Source organism: Portunus trituberculatus, chromosome 45 (genome assembly GCF_017591435.1).
Source record: "Portunus trituberculatus isolate SZX2019 chromosome 45, ASM1759143v1, whole genome shotgun sequence".
Lineage (NCBI taxonomy): Eukaryota > Metazoa > Arthropoda > Malacostraca > Decapoda > Portunidae > Portunus > Portunus trituberculatus.
Window position 1 is genome coordinate 6,692,564 of NC_059299.1, and position 27,003 is coordinate 6,719,566.

At 41.8% G+C, this 27,003-nt stretch overlaps 1 protein-coding gene across 2 annotated transcripts in view; it reads right to left on the minus strand.

Annotated features, from left to right (window-relative positions):
* Nucleotides 1–27,003, minus strand: part of LOC123519523 — a 225,821-nt gene that overhangs the window by 3,814 nt on the left and 195,004 nt on the right. For both annotated transcript variants that reach the window (XR_006679031.1, XM_045280883.1), the window contains one exon: nucleotides 10,176–10,293. Coding sequence is in view for 1 of the 2 variants with exons in the window: in XM_045280883.1 (XP_045136818.1) it covers nucleotides 10,176–10,293 (118 nt within the window). In the remaining variant the exon portion in view is untranslated. The remainder of the gene's footprint in view (nucleotides 1–10,175; nucleotides 10,294–27,003) is intronic.

The following is a 27,003-nucleotide window of genomic DNA, read 5'->3' on the forward strand; positions in this document are numbered from 1 at the left end:
ACTTACTTTCCAGCCTCAGTTAAGTGGATGAGCGGTCCACATGCCTCGCTTCACCCCGCCCTTCAAAGTAGCTCCCTCCGCCCCTCCTGAGCGCCTCCCTGCGTCACTGTCACCTGCAGCAGTCCTGCCCGCGCCCCTCCATCACTCACCTGACCACCAAGCACGCCAAGTCAAGCCAGGGTGAGGCCATTGTGTACTTAGATCACAGTTTCCGAAGATATGAATAAAAATGTGTGCGTTTGTGTGTTTGTGTGTGAGTGTTTGGATGTAGCAATGATGTGTTTCGTGGTGATATACATCCATATTCAGAAACACTTTACTCTCTCACCACGACTATTTCCTAAGGCCACAGAGACAACTAGCCAGGTTTTCAAGACAGTTACTCCTTATGGTAAACTAGAAATCCTGCCAATCTATCACCAGAACCATAAAAATACTCTTAAAAATACGACTATCTTCAACACGAGTCTTTGGAAAGTAGAGATGGTGAGAGAGCAAAGCATTTCCGAATAGGGGCCATATTGAGGTGTTTTCGTGATAAAAGGTACATTAATGAAGAAAGTGATGATAAATGGTGTGTTATTAGTTTAAAGAAGAAACAGCGGCGATTCAGCGAGATGCAAGTCCTTTCCCCCGCCTGGACGATTTTAATGGTCGTTTTAACCTCAAATTTTTGCAAATGTTCCCGCGGCAGACACAAGCAGAATACATTAAAACTTTGGAGTTCACCTCTGACTGAAGTTGACGAAATGTATAATTAATGGTCGCTGTCCCTCACCTGACCCGACCAAACCCGAACCAACCAACCACTTCAGACCGAACCCAAACCCAGCCAAACGCATCCTGATCCGACCGAACCCAACCCGACCAAACGCGACTCAACCCGATCCAACCATGATATAAACCGACCCAAACCAGTCAACTATCCCTTAAAACCACAACTCAAATCTCCTAAAATCTGGCCTCCTTCAAATCCTCTTAAACTTAAAAACCATCCACAACTTTGGCAGATTCCCCTTAAACCACCAATGTTGAAAAAACATTCTTAGATTCTCCCTTAAAACACCAACAATCCTTATCTGTTACATTAAAAAAAACACCCTTAGATTTCTCCTTTAAAACCACAACAAACATTACATTGAAGAAACATCCTTAGATTCTCCTTTAAAACACCATAAACCTTATTAGCTACATTGAAAACACTCTTAGATTCCCCTTTAAAACCCCAACAAACATTATCATTTACACTAAAAACAACAACTTAGATGTCACTAAAAAAAAAACACCAAGAAACTTTGCTACATTGAAAAAGCACCACTAGATTCCACTTCAGAACACTAACTTTATCATTTACATTGAAAAATATCTTTAGATTCTCCTTAAACCATAAACCACATTGAAAAAAAAAAAAAAAGCCATCCTTAGATTTGCCTTAAAACACCAACATTAATTATCATTTACATTTGAAAACACCCTAAGATTCGCCTTTATTACACCACAACAAACATTATCACTTACATTGAAAAACACTCGTAGATTACTATTAAAACACAAACCTTATCAGTTACATTGAAAAACACCCTTAGATTCACTTTAACCCCCCATCCCTCCTTTAGAACCAACGCACTTTACCACACATACACCCACACGCCCACACACCATTACAAACTCATCCCTGCAGCGCCTTCCTTGCTATAGTTGACTCACGCTGGTCCCTCTTGCTTCACTACATGTTCTGTCCACTACACTATTCACCCTCGCAGCTTCAGACACAAGCACACTTAATCCCCCAAACACCCAAGCACCGCCCACACAAGAGACGACCTCCTGCGCCCACTCACGCAGACACATACACAGAGCAACAACCTCCCAGCACTTCACTCCGCTTCGTTGGGACTCTAATGAAGGTCACTCTGTCTCCTCACTCTCTCATCACGTTTCTTATCGACCTGGCGCAGCTGTGTGTGTGTGTTTATGTGTGTTAATTCCGTATGATTTTAACCTCAAGCTATTTTAGGTTTAAATATGTGCACTGTTTGTCTGTTTGTGTATGTCTGTGTCTCTTTCGAATGGATTAAAGGCGGAGGTATAGAGGAAAGGAAAAAAAAAGTAATAATGAAAGATTTTGTTAAGTTATAGGTAATGATGGAAAAAAAATGGTCTTAACCTGTGAAGTTACAATACTGTCTGTACCTGTCTGTCTCAGTGATGGAGGAAGGGAAGGGGCGGGAGGATTGGGCGTTTATAGAGGGAAGAAGAGAGACTGATATGAAGGAAAGACACAATGAAAAAAAAAAAAAAAAAGGAAGAAAATGGTGGAGAGAGAGAGAGAGAGAGAGAGAGAGAGAGAGAGAGAGAGAGAGAGAGAGAGAGAGAGAGAGAGAGAGAGAGAGAGAATATGCGTCTCACACGATCTCTTCCTCCCACTTGACAGCGGCCGTCATCCCTTCCCCCGCCGCCATCCTTCACACTGCTTCCCCCTCTTTCTCACCACACACTCTGTTATTTCCTCTACTTCCCCCTTCAACAACTCTCTCTCTCTCTCTCTCTCTCTCTCTCTCTCTCTCTCTCTCTCTCTCTCTCTCTCTCTCTCCATCTATCTATCTCTCTCTTTCTCTCTTTCCTCATCAAAGTTTTCGTTTTTCTTTCAGAATTTCATAACTTTTTTCTTCCTTTTTTCCTTTCTTGTCTCTCCTAATTCTTCCTTTTATATCTTTCCAAATTCTTTTATCACTGTCTCCCTTTATCCTTCCTCCTGTCCTTTCATTTTTCCCGTTACTTTTCCTCATTCCCTCCATTCCTCTCATTCCATTCCAATTCTCTCTACTTTGTGCCTCTATATTTATTTCCTTTATTTCTCTTATCCCTTTTTTCTTCACTGCAGTCTTACTTTTCCCTGTCTTTTCTTTCCATGCGTTCCTCTCATCCATCTTTTTACACCCTTATTCATTTCTTCCCTTCCTCCATTCTTTCTTCTCTTCTTTTTTCCCACGTCTCTGTCTGCCTTACTATATTTCTTCCATTATTTCCCTTCTTCTTTCTATTTTTCCTATTCTACTCCTATTCCTTTTCCTTCGCTCTTCACACACTTCTGTTCGTCTCTCTCTTCTGTCTCTTCATCTCCGTCCATATCTCTTTTTTCTTCCCCATATCTCTGTCACCTTCTACTATATTTCTCTCTACACTGCTTCTTTCCTTTTCTCATTCTTTTTTCTTTCGATTTTTTAACATCTATGTGGTCTTCCTTTCCTATCTTCATCTCCATTTATAATTCTATCTCTTTTTTTTCCCCATATCTGTCATCCTCGACTTTATTTCTCTCTTCTCTTCTGCTCCTTTCCTTTTCTCATTCGCTCCTTCCATCTTTTAATACCTATGTCTTCCTCTTTCCCTCCATCTCCGTACATATTTATATCTCTTCTTTTCCCCATATCTGTCATCCTCCACTATATATCCTCTCTTCTCAACTGCCTTCCTTTTCTCTTCCCCTCCCCTTCCATCTTTTAACACCAGTGTCCATCTACCTCTTTTGTCTTGTTCATCTCCGCACGTCCCTCCCTCCCTGCGTCATTATCGGAGCCACTGTAGCCTCGAGGGATGGTCGGCCAGCCACCAGCCCTGAGTACTAATGAGACAGCGCCTGTTGCTCGAGCTGCCGCGGTTGGCTGGCCGATTAGACCACAGAGAGGCAAAATCTATTGTGTCCACCAGCGTCAAGGGAAGCTACGAGTGTGTGTCACGCTGGATCAGGTTAACAAGAGACTAATTAAGCTTTCCAGATACAGGAAGGTATTCGGGAACGTTTTAGTCTCACACCAAGACAATTTTTCAAGGCCACAAGTATGATTAGCCGGGTTTTCAAAAGTAATCTATCACTAAAACAATAACAATTTACGTGAGAATTCGTGCAACTTCAACTAAAGCCACACAGTCATTCTCTCTCTCTCTCTCTCTCTCTCTCTCTCTCTCTCTCTCTCTCTCTCTCTCTCTCTCTCTCTCTCTCTGCCAGTTAATCTCAGTACCTGTTTTTCGTCTCTGTTTTCAAGCTTGGCGCAGGAAGCTTGTCGAAGTCCGTAACTTTAACTTCTACAGCGTGAAATTAGGTCATAGGTTTTTTTCTACTACCCCCGAAATGTGTTGATTATGTTAGCAGGTTCCCACGGCAACAGGTGGAGAGGGGGAACACCTGGTGAGAGGAAAGGGTGGTGGTGGTGGTGGTGGTGGTGAAGAATTTGAAAGAATGGGAAAAAGAAGAAAAGAGAAAAGAAACCTCGGAGCGTGGAAGTTTCTCTCTCTCTCTCTCTCTCTCTCTCGCTTTACTCTCCTTACTCCATTCTCTCTGCCCTCTCCCCTCTTTCTACCCCCTTCCCTCTACCTTCCTCTCCCTACCCTCCCTCCCCCTTCGTCTATTTCCACCATCCTTTTGACAACTCCAAAACTAAGTGCAAAAAATACGAGGAGTCGAAAAAAAGTGGGATCGTACCTCGTATTTATGAGACGCGTGTGGGAGAGAAAGATGCACCGCCCCTCATCACCGACAGCCCGTGGGGGGGAGGATGAGGTGAGGGAGAGAGAGGGAGAGGTGAGGTGAGAGAGAGAAAGAGAATGGGCAAGACAAGAGGAATAGGAATAGAGGAGGGAAACATGAGGGAGAGAGCAAGAGTGGAGGAAGAGACAGGAGAAAGAAAAGGTTAAAGAAGTGAGAATAGAAAGTAAAAAAAAGGAAAGGTGAGAGAATAAGATTTGAAGGAGAGAGAGAGAGAGAGAGAGAGAGAGAGAGAGAGAGAGAGAGAGAGAGAGAGAGAGAGAGAGAGAGAGAGAGAGGAGGGGGGCAACCCAGTCCCGGAGAAGCCCTGGGCAGAACTACACACTGAAACTTGTGCTAATTAAGACTCAAACTCACAAAGATCTACGTACGAGCTGAGGCGAGAGTTTGTACTGGCGCTGCCGTGAGGAAACCCGCGCATCACTCATCACTGCGGATTATATATATTTTGACCCACTTCTGCGCCGCACCTCCATAACTTTCCAGAGTGTCTAATTGACGCTACAGGATTTTTGTGAGACCTTGTAATGTTAGTGTTCTAGTGACAAATTAACAATATCTCTTTATCTAAGTTAACACCGGCACTACTTTCCAAAGGTTCTAGTTGAAGTTGCACGGGTTTTGAAAATGTTTATTGTGACACAGTTAATATCTCCACTACTTTCCAAAGGCTCTAGTTGAAGCTACACGGATTTGGAGAGGGTTTATAGTGTTCTCGCGATAAATTAACATTTCTTTATAGTTAACACATCTACTACTTTGTAAAGGTTCTAGTTGAAGCTACGCACGTTTTTACTGTTACATTATTCTACTAATAGATAAATATTTTTAAACACTATTTGAGAACCTAGTTTATCATCACTGTGGCCTTTGAAAATAGTCGTGGTGATAAAAGAGCAAAGTGTTTTTGAATACGGGCCCTGAAGCTGTGCGTGTAGGTTGACCGGGCACCATTACGCCTCAGAGGATGGAAACGATCACAAGAGCGTGTGCTGTATCGGTCCTGCGGGTTTGTGAGAACGATTTTGTGGCGTTGATAATGAGTGAGATTAATGAGTGTGTGGTGCAACGTGGAGGGAAGAGAGAGAGGATGAGAGGAGAGGAAGGAGGGAGAAAGACGGATTGCCAAGTGTGAGACGGGAAGCACACACACCCACAGACCGGCATATCAACACACGGAGAGCTAAGGAAGTATATAAACTTAATTGAACTCTCCCACCCCAATGACTCGAAGCAGTGGGAATTCAAAGCCTTATCTAGCAAGAGTTGTCATTCAGTCATTCCTGGAAGCGTCTTTTCATCGCCTCAGTTTCAATAGCTGATGCGCTTTTGTTTTCCCTTTGTTCAGTGAAAAAGAGTGATTGATTTAGGTTTCCTTCCGAGTGAATGCAATAAAAAAAAAAAAAAGAGTTCGTTGCAATATGTTCCTTTTCTTTTGCTTTACATTCGTCCGTTGTAAAAATGGGCGATAAAAAACAGCGATGGATTTGAGTTTCTTGTCGAGTGGACGCGAACAAAAAGACAAAACAGCATTTAATACGTTGTGATGTTCACGTATACGGATTACAGTCCACGTTCGTCCGGCCTTTCCGATGCACTTCCATCTCCATCCTATCCGGAAAAAAAAAAAAACATTTCAACGAGCTTTTGTTCCCCATTGTGTTATGTTTTCGAAGTAGAGTGCGGAACGAGGGAAAGAGAGAGAGAGAGAGAGAGAGAGAGAGAGAGAGAGAGAGAGAGAGAGAGAGAGAGAGAGAGCGAGAGAGCGAGCCAGCAAGGGGAGAGCTGGGAAGATGGCGACGGGACAAAAAACTCAACTATTCCTCTTTTTCCCAATCCTTCCCTCATTAATGTGATCATCAAAGACTCACAGCAAAACGACGGAAGCGGGAAAGAGTAGACCCCGCCAAGCTCAGGACGATAATTAGATTTCCAAAGGGAGCTGCCATACAAATATACATTTTTACCTCTTCGGTGTTTGAGCTTAAAAACGTCAACTTGGGTGTTTTCGCTCACAATTGAAGGAGCACGAGGAGAGACGGCTAAAGGGTTCCAGGATTTCAGGGTTCAAGGATGCAAGGGTTCAAGGGATGAGAGGAAGGTGGCTATAGTGATGGGAAGAAAAATATTTATGAGATGATAGGGAGAGGAAGAAAAAGAAAAAAAGGGGAGCTTGAATTCGTTGTAATGGAAAAGTAAAATGTTTGTGAGATGATAGGTGAAAATTGAGGAAAGGACCGGTTTGAATAGGTAGTGATGGGAGAGTACTAGATGAAGGAGATAGAAATGGATGTAGTGATGGGAAGCAAGCTAAAGATTAAAAAAAAAGAATAGCAGTGATGAAAGGGAACAGGATACAAAAATGGATGGAAATGATACTAGATGAAGAAGGGGATGGAATAGATGGGAAGAAAGCTAAAGAAATAAAAAAAGAAAACTAGCAGTGATGGAAGGGAACAGGATACAAAAATGGATGGAAATGATACTAGTGATGGCCGATGGGAAAGTACTAGATGAAGAAGGGATGGGAATAGATGTAGTGATGGAAAGAAAAGCAAATGATTGAAAAAAAAAAAGCTAGCAGAGATGGAACGGAACAGGATGCAAGAAAGAATGGAAATACTACTACTGATGGAAAAGTGTTAGATAAAAAAAGGAAAATGGGAATGGATGTAGTGATGGTAAGAAAGCTGAAGGATTGAAAAAAAGAAAAAAAAAAAAAACAAGATGCAAGAAAGGATGAAAATAATACTAGCGATAGGAAGAGAAATGTTTACCAGTTAATAAGAGAAAGAAGCTCAAGAGATGACAGGAGGAGAATGAAAGCAGGGTTTAACTGACTGATTGTTTTTAATGAGTCAGGAAGAAAGGCTTAGGGGAAAAAAAAGACTGAAAAAAAGAAAGAGGAAAAAGGAGAAAGAAAGCCCACACACTACTCTTCACGAAAGAATCAAAAGGGTTGACTAGCTTATTTACATTCAAGTTTAGATTTAATTAAGGTTTAAAGAGCCTATACTGAATAAACGTTTGAACTGTGCTAGAGGGATTACGAAACAAAAGAACTTAATGGACTCAATAGATAGTTTAGTTATACATGTAAAAACAACAACAACATAAAGTCTCTCACTCAAGAGCATTGATGAAAAAAATGAAAAGAAATAATTCAGAGAGAGAGAGAGAGAGAGAGAGAGAGAGAGAGAGAGAGAGAGAGAGAGAGAGAGAGAGAGAGAGAGAGAGAGAGAGAGAGAGAGAGAGAGACACGAATCATTCTTGCATCTATAAAAGGAACAAAAATGAACAATGACAATATATAAATGCAGAAAACATGGCCATTCAGGAGATAAATATAGAATAGATGATGAAAGAACACCTATTTCAGCTAATCACATCCCTTCCCTTTGAGTTTTACAATAGCACAACAGAGAACACCAGCAGCTTCTTATAGACTCAACAATACATATAATTAATCCCACCATAAAAGAAAAAAAAAAAATCACTTCCGGAAAAAAAAGCCAGGGAAAAAAGTGTAAAAAGTGTGCACTCGGAAAAAAGGAAAAAGGAAAAAGGAAGGGAAAAGGAAGCAGCACCCAACAAAACAACACGATTAGTGTGTGTGTGTGTGTGTGTGTGTGTGTGTGTGTGTGTGTGTGTGTGTGTGTGTGTGTGTGTGTGTGTGTGTGTGTGTGTGTGTGTGTGTGTGTGTGTGTGTGTGTGTGTGTGTGTGTGTGGTGTGTGTGTGTGTGTGTGTGTGTTGAGAGACTAGAAGAATGGGAAGGAATACGTGGTTTGTGAGTAAATGGAGTAAAAAATTAAATACATCTGAGTTTTTTTTATAATGAAACAAATCACGAACTCTCGCAAACACACACACACACACACACACACACACACACACACACACACACACACACACACACACACACACACACGGTCACGTCGCCTAGCAAGACCCCATCACTGGTCACCTCGTCCTGTGGTGGTGGAAACATTCTCTCCTTTTCCTTCGTCCTCACCTGGACTGTTCTCACCTGGTCCCCTTCGCACCTGGCCGCTTTAATTACCACCTGTGTTTGTGTCCTCCCCTCGCTCCGCTCACTTGCAGTTTAATTATTTTTACAAGAATTCGTGTAGAAAGAGACATTGGTCAGGCTGAGTTCTCTGTCCGTTGTGGGAGGTGTTATATCTCTCTCTCTCTCTCTCTCTCTCTCTCTCTCTCTCTCTCTCTCTCTCTCTCTCTCTCTCTCTCTCTCTCTCTCTCTCTCTCTCTCTCTCAACTAAAACTAGCCAACTTTTTCGAATCTTCTGAAGTTGTATTTTTAAGAGCGGCATTGTCTTTTTTTTTTTTTCTCCCTTGTTCATTTTTCTATTTTCTTTGTTCTGCTCTAGGCTAGAATCATCAGTACGTGATTAAAAATAGTTGTTAGTAGTATGTGGAATCAACGCATTATTTTTGTTTGTTGTATGATATAATTCTTGAGGTATTACTGAAGGCTTAATAGCGAGAGGGAATAAAAATGAAGGCGAGTTTATATTTATAGTCAGTCTTGTTATGAAATGGATCATGAAATAAAAGGAAAAGAAAAAGAGGATCAGTTAGTTAGTAGTACAAATAATGCCCTTTTAAAAGCTCCAGTGGGATTAAGGTCAGTTATAATCTATCATACGTGAAAGGGATTGATAAAAAGGAAACAAACAATACGGCGTACACAGCTAATTAATTTCAACACTTCCGTGGCTACATTTAATTAAACACCAACATAATTTTACGCATTCACATCAAAACCTGGGTGAAGTAAAAGTAAAAGTAACATTATAGCGTTGAAATGTTCTCTTAAGACTCTCCCTAAAGTTTTAATTGCAGTGGTACAGTGGAACCATGTGTACATTGGGGTCCGAGGGGTCTCCAAGCGCACGGGTTCGAATCCTATCTACGGTACGAGTGTAGGTTGGGCTTTCTCACTCGGGGCAACGGCTTCCTAGCGGGTAGGCTTTGAGATAGGAGGTGCCCCAAAAAGTACCCCCTTTAGCCCAGAAATTCCCGTGAAAAGCCCACATGGTATTAATAGAAAAATAAATAAAGTTAAGTGAAGGCATTTAGGTCGAAATAGATAAAGGAAAGGTAAGTAGTATTAGAGCATATAGAATTATAAATGTTGTGTTGGTCTCCCAGTGTATAGAATTAATTACAGAGGGAATCTTACCCCATTTCACCCCAAAAACTGTTTACTACTCGTATTTACTCTTCTCCCTTTTTAAAACCTTCCTTTCTAGTCCCAAAGGATAATTCTATGTAGAGTGAAAAGAAAGAAAGAAAAAATACAATGAGAACACGCAAATATTTTCTTAACTTCCATGCATGTGTTTTCAATTAGAAAGACAACCTTAACACGCTTCATCCAAGAACAATTAATATTTCTCCCTTCCTACAAACTTCCTATTCGTATTCAACAAGTGCAAGGTGAGCCAGGCAGGTCGGTAAACACTTCAGACCTCTTTTTACCAACCTACGACCTTTTTTGCAACCTCTGATCGTGACCCCCAAGCGACAGGAAAAATCATGAATCAAGGAGAGTTTCGTTTAGAGTCTCAGGGCGAAAGATGGGAAATAGCTCAGAAAAGTGATCCTTACCGTGTTGTGCAGGGCGTTGGTGTCCTGAAGGAGGCGCCGAGGGAGGTATTGAGAGGGAAGGTGATAGAGTGACGGGTTTTATACGTCCGCTGTCTTTCTCATGTGTGCTTGTCCTGACCTGCAAGGACGTGACGGTGAATTTAGCTTTATTCTGGATGTATTAACCCCTTGAGTAGCATGACGCGTTTTCATATTCATTCTACTGACTATTATTTGGTGATTTTATACAGCTTCAGAAACTTATGTGGGTGATGACTATGAATGACTATTAATCTTCTGACCTCCATAGACTTCCTAATGTCAATAATGTCAATAAAACCTCAAGGTAAAAATGTGTTCCAGTATTGAAGCGGTTAAAGAACGGAAGACGGGAATTTAAAGTGAGGAGTGAAAATATTAGTGTCATTAATGAATATGAAAGAAAGCACGACATTTTCTTTTAATAGTATGAAGGAATTCCGTCATTAATATATTTTGACCTATTTAAGACATGAATGATCTACTTACCAACCTACACACACACACACACACACACACACACACACACACACACACACACACACACACACACACACACACACACATACACTGTTCTCTCCGTCCGATGCTTAAGAATAGTAATGGCAACGATAACCCGCATTAGGGAATGAGAAGAGGTAACACACACACACACACACACACACACACACACACACACACACACACACACCGAGGAGCTAATGGTTTACTTACTGATGGTTTGAGAGACACTAGGGAGGACTGGGGAGGACTGGGAAGCTGAGGGAAGAGGGGGAGGAAACTGGGGTGGAAAGGTAGTTGTTTAGTTGTTATAGTTATCTTGGTCACTTAGGACGGAAATGATTAAGGTGAGGAAAGTTTAGGCAAGGAATTTGGTATGGGAGGAAAGGGGAAATGTTTAAAGTAGTTTGTGTTGGTAAGTGATGGTTAGATAGAGTTCTTGGGTTCCTAAGGAGTGTTTCTAGTCCTTCACCTCCTTATTCTGCTGAGTTTGATCCTTTTCTCCTCCTCCTTCCCCTGTTCCTCTTCCTTCCACTGTTCGTTCTTCACTCCCTTCCTTCGTCTGATTTATTCACCCTCATCTCTTATCTGTCCCCTTCCTTCAGTCATTCAAGTAATCTCCTCATTAATTAATTTCATTCCTCGGCTCACTTCGCCTCATTTCACTCATTTACTCCCTCCTCCTTTCATTCACTTTCACTCAACTCTCACTTCCTCATCTCGTCCTCTCCTTATCTCTTTCTTTTATCTCCACCTCTCTCAGCTCTTTCACTCGTATTCATAATTCGCGGCTCTCAAAACGAACGGGCGTATCTCAGTTTTTGGCAAAATTGAGATATTAACACCACCAGAATGCTTGTGCCGAGATCTATCGAACTGTCAAAGTGGCGTATGTCAAAGTGCATTAGTTTTTGAGATACCAAGTCTTTCATCATATACGTATCTCAAAACAAGATGAATAGTTGCATGGCAAAGAGGCGTACGTTTAGATACGCCCATTTGTTACGAAAAGGATATACGCTGTCATTATGATGAGTGGGCGTATGCCAAGATACGCCTGTTTGTGTTAACTCAAAAGGTATATTGTATCAATTTTAATGTAGATACCCATACGTTCCATGTTCAAGCCGTTTTCTTTTTTATGATAATTCACCGAAGAAAACTGCGATAATGTCGTCTTCAAAACACAAAGCCAAGGGTGGGTCGAGAGTTCTGTTGCTCTTAAATTAGGTAAGTTTTGGGGCTTTTTCAGTTCTCATTGAGAGTTGTGTTTATCATCAGTTACTCTATATATACTGTAGAAGAAGATGGTGATAACAAAAAGTTAGATAAAATCTGTACATTGAATATTTGACAAAACAAAGCAGTGTAAGGTGTTAACTGCCGTATGTAACCATTACGCTGTGACAAAAAACATGAGATACACCCCTTCGACCTGGCAGTTCAGGCTAAAGAACTGAAATACATCCTTTCGACTAAAACTTCACATTATAAAAGAAATGTAAGTCACAAATCAAACAGGCGTATCTGTGGCGTAACTAAACGCTCACATTTAAAAAAAAACTTTAGGTCACAAGACGAACAGGCGTATCATCTTCTCTCCCCTAAATATACCTAAAAACTTCATTCAATGACAACCTGAGTTTATGCATTAAAAAATTCAACGTTTCGTCTACATATGGAAGTTCATTGCACCTAAATACCTTTAAAACTGTTCTAGTAGTGAATGAAAGCATTTGGTAAAAAACTTTAGATCGCTCTCCTGAAAAATCGAGAAATCTGAGATACGCCCGTTCGTTTTGAGAGCCGCGAATTATTTTGGTATCTTTCTCTATTTGATCTCATTCATTTATCCCTATTTTCTATTCTAACATTTCGCTTTTTTCCCTTATTGTACCCACCGCTCTCTATTCTTTCTCTCTTCTTGCTATCTCTCGCCCACACGCACACGCCCACCCATTAATTTCTCTCCGCTGCAATTCGTCGATACTAAATTTTGACAAGTGTACAACATAAATTCCAAACCACAAAGAGGCGCAGTACTGTTTTCCAGGATGTCGTTACTCATGGAAGGGAAGATAAAAATGAAGAAAAAAAAATTGTACGTACTGTGGCTTCGTATCGGATTCCATGAAATATTGATACGGTTTGTGCTTTTTTATGAGTTGCGTTGGTGGTGTCTGCGATCTCCTCCTTGCTTCCCTTCCCTTCCCTTCTCTCTTGCTGTATGTATTATTTCCTGAAATGGATTTATTTATAGGAAGTGCGCAGATTGGGAAGTATTTTTCGCTTTGCCTCGCCTAGTTTTGTTTCGTTGTGTGTGTGTGTGTGTGTGTGTGTGTGTGTGTCCTGGTACCGCTGGCACCATCAATATGTTCTGGTGTGGTTGAAGAGAAACACCGGGGCCTTTCCCTGTGTTTATTGTAAGATACAAAGCGTATTGAAGCTTGGTAGACTTGGTAGCGAGTAGCCATGGAGGCTTGAGAAGTAGCCGGTGGCCAGAGCGAGACTTGTAGTCGGTAGCGGCTAGATGAAGCTTGTAGTAAGCGTGATGATGTAGAATTACAGTCTAGACACTGGGATGTGACTGTAGACAGTAGACTGTGGACTGTAGAGGTAGACTGGCTGTGCAGGATAGGAGAACCAGTCAAAGAGAGAAGGCAAGCGGATTGCCAGGCGGAGCAGAGCCTGTTCCCGAAGCTGTCTCCCGTGGAATGGCTGAGTAACACTACCCACGGTCGCAGTACATCATACAGTAGAACATTACATTACTCCGCGTTAACAAAGTAGTGTCTATCATGTGTGTGTGTGTGTGTGTGTGTGTGTGTGTGTGTGTGTGTGTGTGTGTGTGTGTGTGTGTGTGTGGCCTGGGAAGAGCTGCAGGTTGAATCCAATAATGAAGAGAGCTATTTCCTTTCTCTCTCTCTCTCTCTCTCTCTCTGAATTACCAATAACACTCATGCATTGACTTCTGTTCTACGTTCCCTTATACGCGAGAATCAGTGTGCAAGAAGCCGATTCACTTCCCAACACCGATAACACTGATAACATTTGTTCCTTGTGCCTTGACTAGGAAAATGTTCTCACTCTAAATAACACTAATCTCCTCTCTCTCTCTCTCTCTCTCTCTCTCTCTCTCTCTCTCTCTCTCTCTCTCTCTCTCTGTGTGTGTGTGTGTGTGTGTGTGGCTTTGTTTTACGACAGCTTACCCACTTACTCACTACACACACACACACACACACACACACACACACACACACACACACACACACCAGAAGTAAATTGAGTCATAAACACCAACACATACGTACTCATAGCAAGCAAGAAAACAAACAGGCAAGAGCGAGCGAAAGAGAGAGCGAGGAAGCATTATAAGAGGATATTCTTTTTCCATTAGAACAACAAAGTAACATTAATATCCCATAATGTATCGCCTTCAAATACGTAATACCAAGCAAACAGTGGGCGGGTGTGAATTGGTTTCCCCGAAAGTATAAAACAAGCTGCTCTGATGCCGAGGGTAATAATTAAGAGCTGGGAAAAGAACACACCAACGCGAGGCACTGAACATTACCACCACTAGCAAAACAAACACTTATCGATCAAAAAAATACAGGGGAAAAAATTATGAGGAAGTGTAATTTAGGTGGTGTTTTCTATCCCCTCTCACACTGACTCCCTCCTCTCCCTGTCCCTCTCCCTCTCACTACTCATCTTCCCTCCCTCACTCATCTTTATGAATAACGTGCTAATTAATACAGGTCGGGGGCTGTGGAGTAGATTATACACTGCAGTTTGATGAAGAGCATCCGCACAACTTAGGTATTGTTATTTGGTGAATGCATATTGATACGAGAGCGAATCTGCGTTACTGGCATTTGTTATTCGTGGAACTACGCTGATAATTGAATGCGTGTTTCGTTACATCTGTGCAGTAAATCACCAACTAAAACGATGGTAGGGATAATGAGATAAATTACACATTATAAAAGGATAATTCAGATAATCCTACTGTTTTTTTTCGGATTATATGAGAACTTTATGAGCAACTACATGGTCAGGGTGAAGAGGAAATATTGATGAGAAAAACTAAGAAGAATGAAAGAGATGAAAGACGAAAGGAAGGAAGGAACGTGAATAACATAAAGAAATACGTAGAGTAAGACAGGACAGAAAAAAAGTAGGAAAGTAGAAGGAAATAAGAAGGAAGGAAGGACAAAATGTGAAGAAATTAGAACAGTAGTAAAAGTATGATGATTTCCAGGGATATCTAGAATAATGAGAAATCTTACGCTACATACCGATAACTCAGATAATATCACTGTTTAATATAGGCTTTACAAGAAGTACAGGTTTGCTTAGTTATATATTAATTTAATAAGACAAAGAGTACGTAGGGTAATAGAAAGTACTGTTCATACTTGTTATAAAGAGTCTGTACACATAACTCCACGTTCGTTTTGGTATACGTTTATGAGAGGACTGTTACATACATACTGCAGGTCCGTTTCGCTGTATGTTCTGTGCAAATTGGCAAACTATAACGAGAATACTAGAAAGTTTTGCGTTCTTGAACGTGATCCGCCTTTGTGTGTGTGTGTGTGTGTGTGTGTGTGTGTGTGTGTGTGTGTGTGTCCGTGGCCCATAATCAGAAACCCTTTGTTCTCTCACCATGACTATTCACAAAGGCCACAGAGATGGTCAGCCGGGTTATCAAGAGTGTTTCTCCTGTTAACATTTTGAATATTTTGTTCACATGTCGCTAGACTCGCAAAATACACCCTATAAAAGTGCAGCTTCAACTAGAATCTTTAAAAAAACAATGGAGATGTGGTACAAATATGTTTCAGAATACAACCCTATGTGTGAAGAGACCACATTCTGAAATTCTCCTGTACGCTACATCTCCACTCCATTCGAAAGCCTCTAGATGACATTACGCAGTTCTTAAGGGAGTCACATGATTCTAGTGACAGATTAACAAAGTTTCTACATTATTTACAGAAGAAATGGACTTGAGAACCCGACAAATAATCTCTGTGGCCTTTGAAAATAGCAGTTGTGAGAAAGTAAAAGCGTTTCTGAGCGCGGAAAAGGTATCCACGACAACTCCAGAAGCACAATGAGAGTCTCTGGGCGTCGTGGTCTTTTTGGCAATTCACATTATCTCCCGGAAAGAAAAGAGAGAAAGAGCGAGAGCGAGAGGGAAAGAGAGAAAGAATAAAAAAATAAAAATAAAATAAAGAACACAGAAATTACAACGGCACACTCCATATCTCACGCCGGGGACCCAAAAACATTTGCCCGACAGTAAATATTGTAGAGATTTACAACAATGAAGCTCGCCGACCCCTATCCCTCCTCCTCCTCCTCCTCCTCCTCCTCCTCCTCCTCCTCCTCCTCCTCCTTCTCTCCCTTCCCTTCCTCCTCTTCCTCCTCCTCCCTAACTTTCCTCTCCTAATCCTCGTCCTCCTTCGCCCTCTGACTTCCTCCTCTCTTCTCCTCTCATCTTAGCTCTCCTTCCCTCCTCTCATGACTTCCCTTCCTCCTCTTATTTCTCCTCCACCTTCTCCTCTGACTTATTCCTGTCTTCCCCTCCTCTCTTGGCCTCACTCCTTACCTCCTCCTTGCCTCCACCCTCTCTTACTCTTGACTTTCATTACTCCTTACTCCTCCTCACTCCTCCTCCCTCATCTTAGCCTTGCCCTACTTTCCTCCAGCTTTCCCTTCCCTTCCTCTTCCTCCTTCTGAATTCATTGTTAAGGTGGGAGATAGGCTGGTGAGTGTGATGAGTGTTGGCTCATCCACTTGTAAATGAAATGGATTTGGCCTGGATGAGATAAAATGTACTGGATATTCAGAATGTGTGGTCAAAATGCTCTTATTTCTACTGTTGCTCTGATTTTTTTTACCAGCTCTTACTACTACTACTTCTTCTACTACTGCTATTACTACTACTACTACTACTACTACTACTACTACTACTACTGTTATTACTACTACTACTACTACTAATACGAATGTTGTTACTACTACTACTACTACTACTACTACTACTACTACTACTACTACTACTACTACTACTAATACGAATGTTGTACTACTACTACTACTACTACTACTACTACTACTACTACTTATCGATGGATTACACATGGGGTATAATGCTAAACAGAAAATGAAAATACGAAGCTTATGTAGTTCTTGTGTTGCTCTTCTTCCTCCTCCTCCTCCTCCTCCTCCTCCTCCTCCTCCTCCTTTTCTTACTACTTCAAAACTACTCCTACTGTTTCTAAAAATCACCACTTCATCAAAAATAGAAGCAAAATAAACTTGGAAATACAAAATACATTCTCAAACACAATACACTCCACTGTTTCTCCTACTCTTGTTCCCCGTTCACCCACCACCACCACCACCACCATCACCACCCTCTTCCTCTCCCTCCTCTTACAAGATCTACACGATTCGCGGCCACGGGAACTCTGATATTCTAATACAAACACAACTGATCCAAAGTCCCGCCATTGGAGGGGATCAAGAGGGACCAGAAGACGAGGGCGCAGCGAGGGGAGGCCCACAAACCCGCCACAGTGGGAACAGAAGACCAACACGAAGGGGAAATAAGGTCATCGAATCAATAGAACCTTGGGAGAAACCGTAAACTTAGACAAAACCGATGGAAAACAAGAAACATGGCACAAATAAGAAATAACAGAGAAATAAGTGCAAGAATGGAAGGGAATGAAAGAGAAAAGCAAAGCGAAGTTAGAACGTTAAAAAGAGATACGAGGCGAAGATAAGAAGAACGTTATAAAAGACGAGACTATTTTGAAGAACCGATGAAAAGCAGAAAACGTAGCACAAAGAAAAATAAAGGTGAAAATGGAAATGAATGTAAGAGAAACAAAGCGAAAATGTTAAGAATGTTAAAAAAATACATAATACTTTGAAGAAGAGACAGAACACAGAAAACAAGGAAGAAATAAGAAATGAAGACAAGTAACAGCTTGAGAAAGGAAGGGAATGAAAGAAAAACAAAATATAAAAGGATGTATCAATGTTAAGAAGAAAATGAGGGATTGTATAAATAAAGAGACATAAAACTGAAAGCAGAACAAAAATAAAAGAGAGAAAGAAAAACAAGAGCGTACGAATGAAAGAGAGAGAAAGAGAAACGAAGCGTAAAAGGAGATATTGAAGCTAAGAAAATAAGAAATAATACAAATGAAGAGAGAGAGAGAGAGAGAGAAAGAGAGTTGATGGGAAAGAAAATATGAAAGGAATTGAGAAAGGAAACCAATAAAAGAGATCAGGAGAAAGAATAGAGCACGATTGGAGGAGAATTAGAGGGAACAAGAAGCCATTCGGATGAAGAAAAGAAAGACGGTAAGGGAGAAACAGATGTGATTGGAGAGAGAATAAATGACGGGGATGATAGATAAAAGACGAAGCAAAGTAAGAAATAAGGAAGATAGAGAAGAAGCAAGGGAAAACAAGGAGAGCCATACAGAAAGGTAAGAGGAAGGGAAAAGATAAAAGATAAAAAAAGGTGATAGATGATAACGAAATGAGAAATGAGGAAATGCATGAGATAAAAGAGAAATACAAATGTTAGGAAGGAATATATATATAAGTGTAAAGGAAACCTAGAACGGTGAAGAAAACTTGAGAGAGGCAGCGAAGAGGAAGAGAGATAAAAAGAGAATATGGAGGGAAATGAGACGAACCACATAAAAGAAAAAGGAAACAAGATATAAGGAAGAGAAACAATGTACGAATGGAATGGAAACGAAAGTAAGAGGGACCATGAAACTTGAGAAAGACGAGAAGGAAAAAAAAAAGGAAGAGAAGCGATAGAAATAGGAAGAAAATGAGAGAGAAATCACGCAAAAGGAGGAGGATAGTCTCAACACATCTAAGGGCTCCTGCAGAAGTAAGAGGCGAGAGGGGCGGGAAGAGGCAATAAAGAGGCTAATTAGCAAATATTTAAGAGGTAAACTTTCTAGCCTGGTGTGGGTCGGCGCAGGTAAATATGGTGAACTTTAATTGTGAAATTATGCACAACGGAGAGCCGGTTGTGCCTCACGGGATCCGAAATGGCGCACCTAATTGGCCACGACTCCGAGATACCAACGATAAGGCGGCAGAGATTGTGAAATTCTAACTTTACCTCTTATTCCTCCGTGATTCCTCCTCCTCCTCCTCCTTCTTCGCCTTTTGTTTCTTCCTTATCGTTGTTGCATTAATTCTCGTCCGGCTGAGCACATTCACGCCCTTTGTTGGTAATGGTTTTCTGTCTGCCAGGGGAGGGAGGTGGAGAGGCAGGGCGCAGTGTGGGAGTGGAGATATACAGCCCTCGTCCGCTGCATCGAGGCCTTTGTCGCCACTCCAAGATCCCAATTAACGGGGGAAAAGAATGCAAGGCGCGAAACTCATTATCAATTTATAGAGTGGGGAAGTAAGTGCCTGTGCCTGTGTGTGTGTGTGTGTGTGTGTGTGTGTGTGTGTGTGTGTGTGTGTGTGTGTGTGTAAAGCCAATCTATTTCTGATGTCATAATTGACATTATAAATATCACGAACAAAAAAACAAGAAAAAAAAAAGAACATCAGACCATGACACAGATCCCTCCTAGGCTGGTTTGCTGCACTACACTCAACACTAATCAAGGGAGACAAGTCAGTCAAGCCAACACATGGCGACTCGTGGCGGTGAAGGAAGAAGAAGTAGTAGTAGTAGTAGTAGTAGTAGTAGTAGTAGTAGTAGTAGTAGTAGTAGTAGTAGTAGTAGTAATAGTAGTAGTAGTAGTAGTAGTAGCAGTAGTAGTAGTCGTAACAGTAATAGTAGTAGTAGTAGTAGTAGTAGTAGAACATAAGAACATGGAATTAGGTAGCTTTTCTCATACAGGGAGTGCCACATGTAGGTTTGACAGTCTCTTGCAGCTTCCCTATTTTATGTTCCTCTGTAAAAGTGAGAGTTACCCCTGTGGCGGCAGCATCGTAAGTGGCAGCAGCGTGTGGCGGCACCCCTTGTTTGTGGCGGTACCTTGAGAATGTATTCATGATCTGACACAGCGGAGCACGGCCACGCCTCGCCACAGGACACACGGCATTAGTATGGAGATGAACCCCACGCGCACAAACACACATACATACACACATACAGCTTTCCCTTTACCAATCTCAGCCCCTTGCTTCCTCCTTATACCTTAGAAGATTCCCTTATATACAACCTAATACCGAATCATTCTTTTCAAGGTAACCAGAACAGCTAGACTCTATTCCTTCACTCTACCGTAAGTAAACAGAATTCTAACCACATCATGACTTCAAACTCTATAAATCTCTATAAATCAAACCCTCCATAAATCAGAACTCTATAAACTCTATAACTCTGTAAATCAAACTCTATAAATCTCTATAAATCACACCCTCTATAAATCAAACTCTATAAATCTCTATAAATCAAGCTCTATAAATCTCTGTAAATCAAACAGTCTATAAATCAAACTCTATAAATCTCTATATATCAAATCCTCTATAAATCAAACTCTATAAATAAACAACAACTTAACAATAATTCATACTAATCTGGACGTGATTGAACTCAGTGGGAAATAGAGCTAAACCTTAAACATTATATCTCAACTAGTCTTATTCCCTATCTCCTTTGTTTGTCCCTCCAGTCGATTCTAACTCCCTAGGGTCCCTGTTTCCCTCACCTCCCATATTCTCTCTCTCTCTCTCTCTCTCTCTCTCTCTCTCTCTCTCTCTCTCTCTCTCTCTCTCTCTCTCTCTCTCTCCTTCTCCTTTCCTGTTCCCATCAACGCCATTCTTGAAGCTCGGGAATGAGGTCAGACAATGGCGGGACTCGAGTGACATTTGAAGGTTTATAAACACGTAAGTTGTTGGGCGATTTTTTAGAGTTGGTGTAAAGTTGTTTAGATGAGAAGTGTGTGTGTGTGTGTGTGTGTGTGTGTGTGTGTGTGTGTGTGTGTGTGTGTGTGTGTGTGTGTGTGTGTGTGTGTGTGTGTGTGTGTCGCCATGTGGATCCTTCAGCATGTAATTAATTGAAGGAATTATATTACTTACTTATGATTTTTTCCTCTTAATGCAGAAAATACGTTAACTCATGCCGATATATGAGCACACACACACACACACACACACACACACACACACACACACACACACACACACACACACACACACACACACACACACACACACACACACACCACGTAGTATAGTGGTTAGCACGCTCGACTCACAATCGAGAGGCCCGGGTTTGAATCCAGGAAAGCGGCGAGGCAAATGGGCAAGCCTCTTAATGTGTGGACCCTGTTTACCTAGCAGTAAAAATAGGTACGGGATGTAACTCGAGGGGTTGTGGCCTCGCTTTCCCGGTATGTGTTGTGTGTGATGTGGTCTCAGTCCTACCCGAAGATCGGTCTATGAGCTCTGAGCTCGCTCCGTAATGGGGAAGACTGGCTGGGTGACCAGCAGGCGACCGAGGAGGTGAGTTACACACACACACACACACACACACACACACACACACACACACACACACACACACACACACACGTACACAGACACACACACACACACACACACACACACACACACACACACACACACACACACACACACGGGCGGACAACCAAAACTTATAATACAATTAACATCAAAGGATCGCACTTTAACTCACCGGGTCGTCTGCCACCTGCCACGGCCCGTCCCCGCATCCCTCCACCTCCTCCAGCCCAGCCCTGAGGCCTCCAAACTCCCCACCTCGCTAACTCCTACGCCGAAGTTAGAATGGAGACATCACTCACCCAGGCGGGCACTACGTAGAGGGCAGAACCACCCCTTCTATATTTTGAGGGTTAGGAAGACGAGAAGGGGAAGAGAGGCATGTCTGAGTGTTACCTTCAACCACCACCACCATCACCACCATCACTTCTACTGCTACTATTACTATATAACAGTGCATCCCCTTTCTATAATTTGAGGGTTAGGAAGGCAAGCGAGGGATAGAAAGGGAGGCACGTCTGAGCATCCCCTTCATCGACTATCACCACTACCATTACTACTACTACTATTACTACTACTACTTTTATTTTGTTTTATTTTATTTTATTTTATTTTTGTATTTTTTTTACGTTATGGCCTATATTGCCTGTAGGAAACACTTGAAGAGTATATGTGGGAAGCGCTGTTCAGTTTCCGCCCATTAGTAGCGCAGGCAATCTTATTTATATCGCATCTTTGGTGTAACCACCTAGAACCTAGAATCCCACGCTCACCACCTTATCCACTACGCCACCGCCGCCGTCGTCTACTTCTACGACTACTACTATTGCAACTATAAGGAGGCGGTGGCGTAGTGGATAAGGTGGTGAGCGTGGGATCGGACAGAACCTGTAGGTTCGAATCCCACCACATACCGTTTGGAAGCCTTGCTATTTGTCGAGTGGTTTAAAGTTACCTACATGTCACCATGATACTCAGGTTCTAGGTGATTACAACAAAGATGTGCTTTGGTGGTGATATGAGCCCTAATATGGGTACCACTATAAATAAAATTGCCTGCGCCACTAATGGGAGGATGTTTAACAGCGCTCTTCAAGTTACCTACAGGCGCTATAGGCCAGGACAAAAAAAAAAAAAAAAAAAAATAAATAACTTCAACTACCTCCCATCCTTGAAGTTACATGTTGTAGACAGTTTGGTGCTTGAAAGAACAAAAGAATGTTGTGGGGATGAGCTAGACCACTACCACCACCACCACCAGTACCTCAACCACCACCACCACCACCAGCACCTCCCGACTCAGCAAAATGTTATAATTAGTTCCTCAAGAGTTAGGACCGTAAATACATCGCCGTCGACTGGCCAAGAACCACCCCGGGATATAATAATAACGTTCTCTTTATTCTGTGCTTTCCTCTTCCAGCGAGTTCAGATGTGGTACAAAGCTCGTATTCTCAAACACTTCTGTACTTCACCTCACTATTTCGAAAGGCTTCATCTATTTTTACACGAGTTTTTAAGATGTTGTTGCTGTTTTAGACGCAGATTGACATGATTTCTACATTATCAACTGGAGAAACACTTGAAAAAACGCTAGTCATCTTTGTGACCTTGGAAAATGGTCGTGGTGAGAGAGCAAAGCATTTCAGAGTACGAACCCAAGTCTCGAAGCTTCGCGGGCCTTAGGAATGTTCTGTTTGCTGGTCTGTATCATTGGGAGATTGTCTGGGTCTGATCTCCACCGTGTTCTATCCTGACTTTCCATTCAGACCGCTCCATGCATCTGTCAGTCCGGAATTTGAGTGAGAAATGTCGTTTCCCGGACAAATGTCTTCTGATTTCACTCGCATTCTGATTCATCTCCCTGTTGGAGTTGCCTGTTCCTACGCTGCATTCGATGTCCTTTCTGTCTTCTTCATCCCCTTCCCACCTGTTTCTCTCTCTCTTGATCATTTCCTCATATTTTCTCTATTTCCCTATTTATCCTATAATTTTCTTTTGTTCCAATGTATTTAGCATCTTATGACTATCCTTCTCTATATTTCTCTTTCCTCTCTTCTTTCATATTCCATTATCTTTTCTCCTTCTCACTTTCCTACGCTTTTGTATTGATCGTTGTCCTCTCTTCCCTTCCTTTCCCATTTATCCATAGTTTTTTATTTTCATTCCATCTATTTAAATTTTTCCATCTATTTCATAACCTTTCTCTCCCTTTCCCTCCATGCCTTTAAACAACATTCCATTCTCTCTCTCTCTCTCTCTCTCTCTCTTCACGCTTCAGCACTTCTTCCTCACAGCTTCCCCTCCCTCCACCTCTCTCTCAACCCTTTCCCTCTTCCAGCCAAGCACTCTACTACCTCCACGAAACAGAGTCATTTCCTATCATCCATCATCCTTCCCAGCCTAACACCCACGCCTACAGATCCACCCCGAGCATCCACGTGTTCGCCAGGGCCTAGGGACTTGAATGTAAATTAAGGGAACACGGGCCACCTGCGCTCCTCAATTTTACACTTGTATTGGCCGGTATTGTCTCCTGGGTGACGGTCAGAGTGTGGGATGTGCGAGGGTGTTATGGGGGAGGAAGGAGAGGGAGGCAAAGGTGGAGGATAGGAAGGGATGGAGGAGGAAAAGGAAGAGGTATAGGAGAGAAAATGAAGCGATATATAAAGGGTATGGGATGGTGGAATGATTAAGGGTGAAGACTGAGGAGGAAAAAAGAGGAGAGGGAAAAGGAAAGGTGATATAGAAAAGAGCAAGAATTGAGGCTATGAGGTAATGACTGAAAATGAAAGCAAAAAGAATGGTGGTGATGATGATGAAGGAGGAAATGGAGGGGGAGAGGATAGTAAGGATGCTGGAATATAATAAGAATAGAGGGACGGTAGTTATCATGGGAGAGATGAAAGAAAAGAAAAGGGAAAGGAAACAGTGAATAGAATATCATGAAAAAAGATGAAAATTGAAGGAAGAAGGAAGAGGAGAGGAAGAGAAAGTTGATGGAAGAAAGTGCGAAGAGATGATAAGTAAGGAAGAACCAGAATGAGGAAAGAGACACATGATGAAACAGACTAAGGGTAAAGATAATAACTGAAAAAAAAGATGAAAAAGAGAAAAGGGGAGAAACAAATTAACACATTAGAGTAGAGAGAGAGAGATGATGAAGAGATGGAACAGAAAAGAAAAAAAAGATGGAATAAATAACAGGAAATGATAACAAAAGAAGAAATTAACAAGGATTACGAAGGATATTAAACATCAATGGATCCTTAAGCCCTTCATAGACTGCTTAATGAAACAGCTCTGCACGAAAAAGAGGAATAAGAGGTAAGGGATAATGATACAAGAGAATAAGGATAAGGCTGATAATCACGACGTTTCTGGAAGCAAATCAAACTCTCCTACGTACAATTTGAGAGCAGTTAACGTGAATTATCCCCACCTCGAGTTGAGCTGCTTGTGTCAGACGTGTAAGTGATCTCTCAAACACTGTGCTCTCTAACGCTTTATCTTCCGCTCGTCCTCCTGCGGGATTACTGTAGCTTCACCTTCTTTCCTGGCGCTGTGTCACTTTGGATTGTATTCTGCAACATTGCGCCACATCTCTAGTTTCTAAAGGCTCTTGTTAAAATTATTGTTTTTTTTTTAAGGGTGTTTTTTTTATTTATTTTTTTTTATTCTAGAGATAGATTGATAAGATTTCTACATTTTTATTCTGAGACACTTCTACGTTGCTCTCTCTCTTTCTCTCTCTCTCTCTCTCTCTCTCTCTCTCTCTCTCTCTTGCTTAACCAATTTTCTCCCTTTTCTCTCTCTATTTCTCTTTTTATCCTCACGTTTCCTCTACTGCTTTCAAAAGGATTTAGTTAGAATTACGCTTCTTTTTTTATGGTGTTTTCCTTTGATTCCAGTGAGAGATTAATGAAATTTCCACATTACTAAAAGGAGAAACGGTATTGAGAACATGGCTTATCATCTCCAAGGCCTTTGAAAGTAGTAGTGGTTAGAGTTAAAGCGTTTCTGAATACACCTTTTGTTGCGCCGCCCCGCCAAAAAAAAAAAAAAAATATTCAGCCTATCATTTAATCAATCTTTAATTTCCCCACTACTCTCGCATCACAAAAAAAAAAAGAAAGAAAGTAGGCAAACAATAAGTAAAGATGAAATGAGCAGGTTTTTTTTCCTCTATTTTTCTCTTTTATATTTTGTAGGTGGGATTATAAGTACTCTTTTTATTTCTTCTTTTTTTTATGTCCTCGGATTGTGAAAACAGTAACGCAAAATCCTTCCTCACATCGCTACAATTTCAAGAACGGAGGCTTGAAAAAGTGGTGGTATTTTAGCCAAAGAGAGAATGTCATATCGAGGAGACCACTAAACTACGACCCTTTCTATTCTTTATCTTTTCCATACTTTTTTCCATCTAGAGAAGAGCAGTGTGGGCGGCAGTGGGCGGGAAATGTGCACTGGGTGAGATAAAGCAGTAGAAAATGGGACATATGACAGAAAACGAGGGATAAAACGAGGGAACAAACTAGTAAACCATGATTCTTTTATATGAACCAATTTTTTTCCCTGCTTTAGTATAGTCATGTAAGCGGCAAAGGCTGTGTGTGTCTGTGTGTCTGTGAGTGTGGGGAGGGCCTACGTGCGTGATGAGGGAAGTTTGAGGGAGAAATACATGGTACATAGACGGGGAAGGGACACCACTAAACCATGATCCCTTTTACCAAGTTTTCTCATCTTCAGGACAGCTGTGTGGATGGCGGCGGCGGGAGCAGTGTGAATAGTGAGGGAAGGCAGCGGCAGTGGGTAAGATACAAGGTGGAGGCGGAGGAGAAGACGCAGTTGGGTATTGGTATCACACGTGGAGGAAGAGTGCGAGATGGAGTTGAGAAGTGTGAAAGAGTGTTTTTGAGGGTGCGCTGAGGTGTGAAGGGTGCCTGGTGCGTGGGAGAGTGGAGAGCGGTAGAGGGGACCGGTGTGGGGAGAGTGTAGTGGTGTCGGGAGTGTTTTCAGTGGGAGTTCCGAGTGGGAGTTCGGAGGGAGTGAGATGTAAGACTTTAAAAAACAACGGTAATATACGAAGCTTTCCTGATATTTGCCTTTACTATACTATATCTCTTGATTTAAATAGTGTAAACAATCTCGTGAGGGCCAATAAATCTGTTGCTGTTTGTTCTTACTTACCCAGCTATCTTTGTGTCTCCTAAAACTAAAGACAAACAAGAAATTAGGGTCACGGGATAACTCACGCAATAAACTCGTCAGGGCAGAGCCAGCGGAACAGTGACCCGTAATCAAACATACTTAGCTCTCACCACAACTATTTCCAATGGTCACAGAGAAGATTAGCCACGTTGTCAAGAGTGCTTCTCCTGTTCATAATGGTAAAATCTTGTTAATCTATGGCTGTAACCAGAAGAACATGACTAAAAACTCCTGTAGCTTCAAATCGAGCCTTTTGAAATTATTGGAGGTGCGGAGTAGAAGTGTTCTCGAATATCTGTCAGCCACACCAAGCAGGAGCGGCGCTGTACTCAGGTGCAGCAGCCTCGCCCACTACTGCGCCACCCTAATCTGACTTCAAGGCGCGCAATCCTATTTTGTCTAATTAGTACGCCGAACTCAGGCCTTTCACTATTCTGGTGTCCCTTTTCACTGGCCTTTCTGAGTGCCAGCCGGACACAGAGGCCAGGGAGACAGTCAGGAAATGCGCAAAACTCCATCGCCCACACACCAGAGAAAACCGAGAAGCAGCACAAACGCAAGG